Consider the following 12123-nt stretch of genomic DNA (forward strand, 5'->3'; position numbering starts at 1 on the left):
GACGTTGTTACAAATAAAATAATCGACTCCAGGCACAACTACACAATGCTTACGAAATCTTTCACACTTTTTCAATATTTAATAAAGACTGAAGGTGTCCATTTGCCTTGGCCGAACATCACTTTTGGCCACTTCTGTATTTATTTATTTATTTACGCATATTGAACTATTTTATTTATTTCGACTGGAACTTTTATTTTGAAAAGATCACGAAACCGGATATCCGGCATTGTGTTGTTGTGACTGCAGGACGCGCTAGTGCTGCTCAGATCTTATTAGAAATCAGAGAGAAAAGAAACTCTGGACTGACGGACGAGTGAGTATTAATGAGTATTAATATTTATTATTCACTGTCAGTCAGATGAAGCACGTGATGCTGACGTCATCTGATATCAGATTAATAGAGACCGAGACGCGCTGTAATATTGTAATAGCTCAGGCCTGTTACACACATTCACACACACTCTCACACATACACACACACACACACACACACACACACACACACACACACACACACACACACTCACACACACACACACTACAGATTATTTCTGCTCTCTTCAGCACTAGAGGAGTTTATGTCGCTGTTCTCCAGACCGACAGGTGGCAGTGCAGAGGAACTCTCCGCTAAAGTGCTTCACTGAACTCTACAGTTATCTTGTCAGATATTATAATTACTATAGATCATTAATTGTATAATTACATATCATTTTCACAAGTTGGCTTTCTTCTAATAATTCACTAATATGAGGGGCTTCTTAGGATATTTATCTTTCTTTGGTTACACACACTTACACAAGCTAAGAAAAACTGTTTCATAAATCATAATTATTTATGAAACAGTTATTTAAATTAGGATATACTGAGTCATAATTATGAGATGAACAATCGAAATTGTGCCATACTAAGCCGAAATTATGACTTAAAACGTCATTATTACATAAATCGTCATAATTATGACAAAAAAGTGACTTAATATGCTATAATTATGACTTTTTAATATCATCATTAAAAATGACCCAATCATGATTTTTTCCCTCATGGGCTTCCATACTCATGTAATAATGTGTAACACTCATTGTTAGTGTGTTTATATGTTGCTTTGTGTTTGTGTTTTCGCTTGATAGCAATAGCCTTTTCATTTAAAGATCATACTGCTTTGAAGCAGATGTAATGAAAGTCTTTCCTGACAGCGTCTCCGCGGGATCATCACTCATGGGAGGGAGCGATGCTGGCAGATCCGAGAGCAAATCCCGGAGCTTGTCCTCATCAGGCGTCAGGAGAGACAGTCCCGGCCGGCAGAAGAAGCACGAGCGCTCCTCCGGTGAGAGAAACTAACGGCTCCTGATCATACGATCATTGAGCACTGTGTGCATCTTATACCTTCATGGTTCGTTTACAGGGAAAACAAATAGAAAAATTCTGTAATTAGCCTGACCCCATGAAGGCTGACGTATGAAATAATAGTCAGGAAAATCAAACGGTGTGTGTACACTCAGAATAACACTCAACTTCTGCTCCCAAATTAGAGAAGAAGAAGATGAAAAGGAGAAGAAGCTCCAGCTCGTCGTCATCTTCAAGCTCCACTTCCACATCCAGAGAAAAAAAGGCCAAGAAGAAACAGAAACGACGAGAAGTTAAGAAGCTGAAGCGTGAAAAGAAGAAGGAGAAAAAGGAGAAGAAGCGGCAGAAGAAGGTTGCGTTGAAAGCTGAAAGAGCGGCAGTGACGGCTTCTGTATCGTCTCCTGCTTCTGATGACAAACTCCAGCCGTTCCTGCCGATCTGGCAGAGCGAAGAAACGAAAGAACACGGGCCCGGTACGAGCGCACACACCTGAACGATCCTGTGACGAACACCTGACTAACGCTGGTTAATGCATTGACTTTAAAAACACAACTAGTCACCGCTGGTTTTATCAAAATAAAGGTCTTAAATATCTTAAATTGTGTAAGAAAAGTCTTGATTATCATTTTAAGAGGTCTTATATTTGGGGACTGAAACCCAGAAATTGTGATGATTAAACTTCAAAAACTGAGGATTTATTGAAATAAAGTAAAACACGTTCTCTCATATACCTCCGAATGATAGAGTTAATGAGCTCAGAGGGGTAACCGCTGTATTTCTGCTGCTCCATGAGCGCCATCTACTGTCAGAGGGTGAAACTGCATTTTCGTTCAGCGCGTCTTTTTGACCAATATTTTTGAGTCAATATTGACTCACATTTTTAATATAAATATAATGATTTATACTTTTGAATCCTCCCTTTTCTTTAAAAAATGGCTGGAATGTGAGGATCATCATTTTATAAAATTTGTTTTTTTTGTGAAAACCTTTATTCTTTGAACTATAAAGTTGTTTAATTCATGTTTTTTTTACAGTCAGTTTACTATTAATTGTTTCCATAGACATTGCACTAATCCTCAGATATGGTTTTATTGATTTTATTTGCGCAGGTCTTAATAAAAAGCCATAAACTTGACTTTAAGAGCGCTGCAGATGCTCTGTTAGTTCATGTTAGCTCTGGTCCATCAGATTAACTGATAAAACTCATTTTATTGCATTAGTAAATGCTGAGATTAACATGAACTAAGATGAATAAATGCTTAACATGTACTTTTCATTATCAGTTCATATTAACTAGTGTAGTTAACAAACAGTCTTATTGTAAATAATATCTTCCTGTGACTGCAGTCATGACTGACGAACAGAAGGCCAGTTTCTGCACCAAGAGGCCGATGACGAAGGAAGAATACGAGGCGAGGCAGAGCGTCATTCGTCGCGTCCTCGACCCCGAGACGGGCCGCACCAGGTGCGTTACAGACCTGTAGTTTATGTCAGCCGCTTCATCCAGACACTGACACCTGAACATGATCTTTACAGGCTCATAAGAGGCGATGGGGAAGTTCTAGAAGAAATCGTCACCAAGGAGCGACACAAAGACATCAACAAGGTGAGCCACTCTGTTCATGTTGAGTGAACATATGTGCATTAGTGAGACATTAGTGTCATTGTCATGATGTGTTCACACAGAGAGCCACTCAGAGCGATGGTGACGCCTTCCAGAAGAGACTGGGGATCAGCAGGTAATGGAGCGGCTCAGTTAAGACAAGTCCTTCCCGATCCAAAGCCTTCTGCATTTCTACAGGAGCTCCTGTATTCCTCTCTCTCGACTACATGTCATAGAAATGCAGTGTGCGAATGACGTTTTGCTCTCAGACTTTCATTTTTCAGGTTATCTCAGACTAAGTAGGAGTTGAATTGTTGAGTTGACGAATGAGGTTAATTAAGTATTTAATTTAACACGTTTTACATATTTGACGTTCTTCACATCAGGAAGAGACTGTCTCTCAGTTATCTGTAAACTTTCTTAATGGCTTATTTATTTGTAAATAATGTCATTTTCTGTCTGATTGTATCTTTGTGGTATGATGACACCAGAGGACTGTGCCTCAATAAAATATCTTTGTGCATGTTGGGTTTCTTTCTTTCAAATATGAAGTGATTCACTACATATCAAAATGAGTGTACAGGAGCTGGTCATATAATTAGAATATCATCAAAAAGTTGCTTTATTTCACTAATTCCATTCAAAAAGTGAAACTTGTATATTATATTCATTCATTACACACAGACTGATATATTTCAAATGTTTATTTCTTTTAATTTTGATGATTATAACTGACAACTAAGGAAAATCCCAAGTTCAGTATCTCAGAAAATTAGAATATTGTGAAAAGGTTCAATATTGAAGACACCTGGTGCCACACTCTAATCAGCTAATTACTCAAAACACCTGCAAAGGCCTTTAAATGGTCTCTCAGTCTAGTTCTGTAGGCTACACAATCATGGGGAAGACTGCTGACTTGACAGTTGTCCAAAAGACGACCATTGACACCTTTCACAAGGAGGGCAAGACACAAAAGGTCATTGCAAAAGAGGCTGGCTGTTCACAGAGCTCTGCGTCCAAGCACATTAATAGAGAGGCGAAGGGAAGGAAAAGATGTGGTAGAAAAAAGTGTACAAGCAATAAGGATAACCGCACCCTGGAGAGGATTGTGAAACAAAACCCATTCAAAAATGTGGGGGAGATTCACAAAGAGTGGACTGCAGCTGGAGTCAGTGCTTCAAGAACCACTACGCACAGACGTATGCAAGACCTGGGTTTCAGCTGTCGCATTCCTTGTGTCAAGCCACTCTTGAACAACAGACAGCGTCAGAAGCGTCTAAAGACAAAAAGGACTGGACTGCTGCTGAGTGGTCCAAAGTTATGTTCTCTGATGGAAGTAAATTTTGCATTTCCTTTGGAAATCAGGGTCCCAGAGTCTGGAGGAAGAGAGGAGAGGAACACAATCCACGTTGCTTGAGGTCCAGTGTAAAGTTTCCACAGTCAGTGATGGTTTGGGGTGCCATGTCATCTGCTGGTGTTGGTCCACTGTGTTTTCTGAGGTCCAAGGTCAACGCAGCCGTATACCAGGAAGTTTTAGAGCACTTCATGATTCCTGCTGCTGCCCAACTTTATGGAGATGCAGATTTAATTTTCCAACAGGACTTGGCACCTGCACACAGTGCCAAAGCTACCAGTACCTGGTTTAAGGACCATGGTATCCCTGTTCTTAATTGGCCAGCAAACTCGCCTGACCTTAACCCCATAGAAAATCTATGCGGTATTGTGAAGAGGAAGATGCGATACGCCAGACCCAACAATGCAGAAGAGCTGAAGGCCACTATCAGAGCAACCTGGGCTCTCATAACACCTGAGCAGTGCCACAGACTGATCGACTCCATGCCACGCCGCATTGCTGCAGTAATTCAGGCAAAAGGAGCCCCAACTAAGTATTGAGTGCTGTACATGCTCATACTTTTCATGTTCATACTTTTCAGTTGGCAAAGATTTCTAAAAATCCTTTCTTTATATTGGTCTTAAGTAATATTCTAATTTTCTGAGATACTGAATTTGGGATTTTCCTTAGTTGTCAGTTATAATCATCAAAATTAAAAGAAATAAACATTTGAAATAGATCAGTCTGTGTGTAATGAATTAATATAATGTACAAGTTTCACTTTTTGAATGGAATTAGTGAAATAAATCAACTTTTTGATGATATTCTAATTATATGACCAGCTCCTGTATGTATAGGCACAAGTGCGTTATCTTGACCTGTTGACCCCGTGAGCAGAGTATCAGTCGGACATGCACACTTCTTAGGGTGTGTCTGTAATGGTTATGGTCAGTGCAGAAATCATTCAGACGAGTGTTTTACTGTAGATGACCTCACAATATATACTACTGAATGTTTGAAATAATGCAGGAGGTATGAAACATAAAATGTCTGAGATTATTAACTGAAACTGATTCAAATATAATACATTTTACAATATAAGCCTCTTTGTTACATTAAAATTCAAGGTCTTGTACACTATGAATCATCTTGATCAGAGGAACAGCATAAATGCTTGGAAATAACCCTTCCATATGCAAAAGTCTTTGTTATTTCTCTGAATAAGTTCTCATTTATTTATAAGTGCTCATTTATTTTTTATTTTCTGACATCTTCTCGTTGACCAACATCCACTTGAGAAGTTCAGACTGAAAGTTGAAGGGCAGATTCTATAATAATGAATTAAGTGTTATTGTTAAAATAAATGTTAATTGAAATAATGTTTAAGTCATTATCTTTTTGATTTGACCATAAATAAGAAACAGTATTATCTGACACATAACCACAGTGAATCTGATTGTGTAACCAGTAGGGGGCAGTGTGACCTCAGACTGAATCATCCTCAAATAAGAGAAGAAGTGATGTGTGTACAGCATGTTTAGTGTCAGGGAGGTTATTGATTGTGCTCTCATGTGAAGGATGCTGTCAGTGGGTCAGCGGCTCTGGAGGCTGAAGGGACCTCTGACCTCTCTGACCTCTGGACACACACCCTGGACAGTCACAGGATGGCCGCTTGTTTTGGCTGCTGGTAAGAAACACCAGATTGACCTGCCGCTCGTACATGAGGAAGAGCTCGAGGAGCAGTTTGTTCGGGGATCTGGACCTGGAGGACAAGCCACCAACAAAACCAGCAACTGCGTCGTGCTGAAACACATTCCCACCGGGATCGTGGTGAAGGTGCGTCATCATCGTCTTAAAGGGACAGTACGCACTAAAATAACAACATTCTGTCATTAAAGGGTTAAAATAATGTCATTAATTACTCACACTCATGTCGTTCCACACCCGTAAGACCTTCGTTAATCTTCGGAACTCAAATTAAGATATTTTTGATGACATTGACATTTCCTCTCTCAAGATCCATTAATGTACAAAACATGAACATCAGTTAATGTGAGTACAGTGGTTCAATATTAATATTATAAAGCCATGAGAATATTTAAAAATTTTTTTTTTTTTTAAACCGACTTCTATAGACCTTATGTAGCCCCGCCCCTTTTCAGCGTTGCACTCGTTGTCTTTTGACTTCCGGTTTGTATTTCCACAGCGATATTACATTTATGAATGAACTGCTCGTTTTAAAATCATCCCGATCTACTGAAATTTGTTAAGACATCTGCTTTAAACATAACAATGCTCATGATAACTTTCATTAACTCTACAACAAGTAAATCCACTTAACCAACTAATTATTCTTTGACAGCGATGCCATAGAAATGTACAGAGCTACCGCAAAACGGAAGTTCAAAGACAATTTTATAAAGATGGCGGCGCGCTTGTTTCTCTGGTAAATAAGGTCTATAGTGATGGCCGATTTCAAAACACTGCTTCAGGAAGCTTCGGAGCGTTAGAATCACTGTATCGAATCTGCTGTTCGGAGCGCCAAAGTCACGTGATTTCAGCCGTTGGCAGTTTGACACACGATCTGAATCATGATTTGACACAAAAGATTCATAACGCTCCGAAGCTTCCTGAAGCAGTGTTTTGAAATCGGCCATCACTAAATAAGTCGTTATTTTGTTTTTTTGGTGCACCAAAAATATTCTTGTCGCTTTAGAATATTAATATTATTATTATTATTAATATTCAACAAAAATATCTTAATTTGTGTTCTGAAGATTAACGAAGGTCTTATGCTGCGTTCACACCGAACGCGTCTGGGGCGTCTGAGGCGTCTGATTTACATGTTAAGTCAATGTAAACGCGCGTCTAGGTGTCCTGCGGCGCGAATCAAGCGTCTAGCGCGGCGCGAATCGGCCGTTGACGCGCGAATAGCGCGGCGCGAATTGAGCGTTCACGCGGCTGACGCGCGAATTGAGCGTCTGACGCCCAAACGCCCGAGTTGAAAAATCTGAACTTTGGCGTAAATTCGCGGCGCGTTAACCAATCAGGGACTCTGCTTTGGTAGTAACGTGTTTATGATGTGATCAGTGGTGGAGACCAGAACAAAGATGTCGCTGTGTGTGTGGCCACCCTGAGCTCTATGATGTCTCATTATATTTTTATCGAGACAGGAATAAAAAGGACCTTGCCTGGAAGAGAATAAGCGAAGAATTCGGACAATCTGGTTAGATGTTAAACTTTTTGCATGATTTTAGCCGTTGATAGCCCACCTTCTAGCTAGCAAAAGTCGGCCGGCATAACCGAGTTAAATTGCCGCTACAGGTTTCCAACTGACGAGATTATGTGTTTATTCAGAGGATCTGTGCAGAAAGAGATGAAAGCCCCTCCCATGACGCGAATTCGCGTCTGAACATACTTTGTTTAGACGCGCGAATTGAGCGAATTTTACGCGCGTCTGAAGCGTCTTAGTTCAAGCGTCCAACTAGACGCGTCTGGCGCGAATTTGACGCCCCAGACGCGTTCGGTGTGAACGCAGCATTACGGGTGTGGAACGACATGAGCGACAGTAATAAATGACATTATTTTCATTTTTGGGTGAACTAACCCTAATCACTCACCCTCATGTCGCTCCACACCTTCAGAACACAAATTAAGATATTGTTGAAGAAATCTGAGATCTTTAATCTTGTGTAATCTGACCATTATTAAAGGTGCCCTCGAATGAAAAATTGAATTTGAAGAGTTTGGTTCCAAAACGCGATAAACGCCATTTTCAAAAAAATCGAGTTTCCGCCAAAATCAGTATTGTATCTGGTCAGTATTGAAAAGTCATTTATTAATTTTGCGCAAAATGCGATATCCGTCGTGTTATTCTGTCATGTTCCCTCCCTTTCTTTCCAAAATGCGACAAACGCCAGTCTCCTTTTTCTCCAAAACGCGATATATCCTCTCTCAACCAATCACAGCGCACCATTCCACCCACTGTAAACATTGAAGGCTTTTTAAAAAGCCGATTTTAATAACAATGTACTTGGCAAATGTGTTTATTTAACAGTGCGGTGGCGCAAGATACTCTTTAATTGGTAATGACAAATAATTTATAACATTAACAACATGACCCGTTGAATTCATTTTGGGAGCGACGGCTGAATGTATTTTTAGTAAAATGTCTGTACATAAGATAAATATTGGCAAAGTTTAGACTCTGTCATATATGTGTGAATCAACTTACTTTGTTGTGTATTTTCAATTTGAAAAATAACTTTTATATTGATGGATTAATTGCATTTTGAAAAAAAAGTATTATGGATTTATTGCATTTTGGGGAAAAAAAATGTTTTTATTATAAACTTTTTAAAATCAAAATGTAGATTTGAACTTTTAATGTTTTTATAACCAAAAGATGCTATGTGAAAGTTTGAAACAGAAAATAGTGGTTTTCATCTTGCCACTTTCTTGGTAAAGAAAACACCTTTTTACTCAAATTAATCAAAATGGAATTATTGCGTTTTGGAACCAAACTCTTCATATATCTTGGCATAGTCAAATAACAAGAGTTCAGTACATGGAAATGACATACAGTGAGTTTCAAACTCCATTGTTTCCTCCTTCTTATATAAATCTCATTTGTTTAAAAGACCTCAGAAGAACAGGCGAATCTCAACATAACACCGACTGTTACGTAACAGTCGGGATCATTAATATGCACGCCCCCAATATTTGCATATGCCAGCCCATGTTCCCAACATTATGAAAGGCATTAGACAAGCCAGTATTAACGTCTGGATCTGTGCACAGCTGAATCATCAGACTAGGTAAGCAAGCAAGAACAATAGCGAAAAATGGCAGATGGAGCAATAATAATGTTTCTAAAAATTCAAATTCTAAATGTTTCATTAGCATGTTGCTAATGTACTGTTAAATGTGGTTAAAGTTACCATCGTTTCTTACTGTATTCACGGAGACAAGAGCCGTCGCTATTTTCATTATTAAACACTTGCAGTCTGTATAATTCATAAACACATCTTCATTCTTTATAAATCTCTCCAACAGTGTGTAATGTTAGCTTTAGCCACGGAGCACAGCCTCAAATTCATTCAGAATCAAATGTAAACAATATAACAGTATACAATACTCACATAATCCGATGCATGCATGATGAACACTTTGTAAAGATCCATTTGAGGGTTATATTAGCTGTGTAAACTGTGTTTATGCACTGTTCAAGGCAAGCGCGAGCTCTGTGGGCGTGGAGCACGAGAATTAAAGGGCCAGTAGCCCTGAATCGGCTCATTTATAATGATGCCCCAAAATAGGCAGTTAAAAAAATGAATTTAAAAAAATCTATGGGGTATTTTGAGCTGAAACTTCACAGACACATTCAGGGGACGCCTTAGACTTATATTACATCTTTTTTTTAAAAGTTCTAGGGCACCTTTAAACTAATAAAATTTCTCATTCTCAGTGTCACGAGACCAGATCTGTGGATCTGAACAGAAGACGAGCGCGAGAGATTTTACGGGAGAAACTGGACATCTTCAAGGGTGAAGAAAGTGAACTGCTGAAAATGAGAAGAGAATCCATACAGAGAAAACAGGACAAACGGAGGAAAGTGAATGAAAACATGGAGAAAAAGAGACGCTTCAAGGAGAGGCTCTGCTCAGAAGAAGAGAAACACTGAGATTCATTAGAGATCTGTTACACTAAACAGATCAGACCCTGAAGACTGATCTATACTGTCTTTATATTGAACATGAGTGAGTTCATCACCTCACGTCTGTTTCATCAAGGACGGTTACATTTGCTTGATTCATTGTAATCATCCAACATTATCCTCATCATAAGTGTTGTTTTAATGATGCGTGAGCCGACATTATTAAATATGTCTAAAAGCAAATAAAAACAGGCCTTGAGAGTGATATCACTTCACTGTGATGATACAAGACAGTTAGAATGACTCAAAATTCAATATATGTGGGCAGAAATATATGATCGTTTCACATTTTTATTTTATTATTTTAACACTATCATAGTATTATTTATGCAGTTGTAACTGCAGTAATAATGCTGTTTTAAACGCAGCTTCTGCAGTGATGATGGATTTACTGATACTGATGTGTTTGACTGGTAAATACTCTTATTAATCATAGTAATCTGACAGGCTCGTTATACTATCTGAATTTATTGATTGAGTGCAAGAATTTGACATGACAGTGCATACGTCTAATACTGTAGGGATGGAACATAAATGCCCCTGTAAAGGTAAAAATGAAATCAGTTTAATGTGGCAAATATTGACCATTACTGAAAAAGTTATTTTCTGTCACTGCTGTTGACTGACCATATGAAAACTCTGACACCATAGTCATATAGATTCAAAGTACTATACTTCCAAAAGGTATTACCTACAAAACTTATTTTTGAACAGATTTGTAATTAATTTAAAAGTAAACAATGTAACTTTATTTATTCAGAATTGACCAAATTTAAATAATGAGTCCTTACATCATCAACCCTTCTTCCAGAACGAGTTTTTGTCTCACCCTGATTCACTATGGGAAGACTATAGCGTTTATATTTTAGACCTGACGGGATGGTTTTCCAGGGAAGTTGTGTCATTCGTCATTCGTCACTCGCCCGTGTGTGTCTCGTCACGTCTGTAATAGAGAGAGAGTTTGATGCGTGTCTGCTGTGGGATTGGCTGAGGTTAGTGTCACAACGAGTGAGAACGATTGACATGGAGCCGCCAAATCTCCAACCTCTGGGGAATCACCCGGGAGAAACAAGAACGCGACAGAGCTCGTAATAAAACAAGAATCAACATTAAGAGATGGCGAGAACTGAGGGATTTGAAACGTGAAAGTGACGCGGAGATGATGGAGTTTTTATCACTCGACAGGTGAGGTGTTTTATTGAACACATGTAAAATATTATCTATTGTGAAGAATAATATTCATATCCACAGCTACGCAGACTGAAGCACAACCAAAACAATGTTCTTCTGCAAAGTGCAGTTTTGTTTTTAACCGCTAGAGGGCCAGAAGTTACACACCTTACCTTTAAATCTTGTTTTCTTGTGTTGGTCATTATTGGATGATGATTATTTACAACCCGCCCCCCCCCCCACCACAGATGTTTATTTAGTAACAATTAAAAAACATTGATTTCAAAGATAAATGTAAAACGTTTAGTTTAAAAATGGCATTTTTTTGGTGATAATTATATTTACAAAGAATACTGGGAAAAGTCTACGTTAATGTCCATAAACAGTTCTGTCACTGTAATTGATGATTAAATAATTATTGAATGAATATTGAATTATTAAACCATTATATAGTTACAAGACCACGTTAAATTGGAAGTCATGAGGATTACAAAAGGTCTTTGGACTGCACAATTTCTAAATATTTACTGAGAAGAGACTTTTAAAGCTATAATAAGCGTCAGAAGAAGTGAGGTCTCATTTTACATGATTCTCAGGATTTACTCTGGTAAAACCCTGCAAGATGTACCCACATAACATGTTTTTCATAACTTTGTAGTTCAGAGCATTGTACACGTTTCTTTGTGTCTATACAAACTTCTGGTGTGTTCTGGATTATATAAAATGTTTTATTGTTTTCATTGCAATAATGATGTTTATTAATTACCAAATTATTTGCAACTCATTAATACATTGGCAGGAGCAAGAGAAAAAGTAAAATCTCTCGTGTTTTAATCTTTGTGTACATATGTCTGTATCTAATCATAACTGGAAACTAGAGAACGGCAGTATTTCATATCGGAAGTACGTCACGAAGCAGGGCGCTCTTTAAACCAATCACACGCCTCTTCTACG

General features: G+C 38.4%; 2 protein-coding genes across 2 annotated transcripts; both read left to right on the top strand.

The window, feature by feature from the left end:
- Positions 1-163: 163 nt before the first annotated feature.
- arl6ip4 (ADP-ribosylation factor-like 6 interacting protein 4) lies at positions 164-3473 on the top strand. The gene is made up of 6 exons (XM_048189459.1): positions 164-316; positions 1197-1327; positions 1533-1820; positions 2695-2812; positions 2884-2953; positions 3034-3473. Exons 2-6 carry the CDS (start codon positions 1219-1221, stop codon positions 3088-3090), a joined length of 642 nt encoding a protein of 213 aa, XP_048045416.1. The 5' UTR covers positions 164-316; positions 1197-1218; the 3' UTR covers positions 3091-3473.
- A 2301-nt stretch (positions 3474-5774) lies between these two features.
- On the top strand, positions 5775-10188 carry mtrfr (mitochondrial translation release factor in rescue). Its single transcript, XM_048189463.1, has 2 exons — positions 5775-6119; positions 9751-10188. The coding sequence occupies exons 1-2, from the start codon at positions 5862-5864 to the stop codon at positions 9964-9966; spliced, it is 474 nt and encodes a 157-aa protein (XP_048045420.1). The 5' UTR covers positions 5775-5861; the 3' UTR covers positions 9967-10188.
- The last annotated feature ends 1935 nt before the right edge of the window (positions 10189-12123 follow it).

This window comes from Megalobrama amblycephala, linkage group LG4 (genome assembly GCF_018812025.1).
Source record: "Megalobrama amblycephala isolate DHTTF-2021 linkage group LG4, ASM1881202v1, whole genome shotgun sequence".
Lineage (NCBI taxonomy): Eukaryota > Metazoa > Chordata > Actinopteri > Cypriniformes > Xenocyprididae > Megalobrama > Megalobrama amblycephala.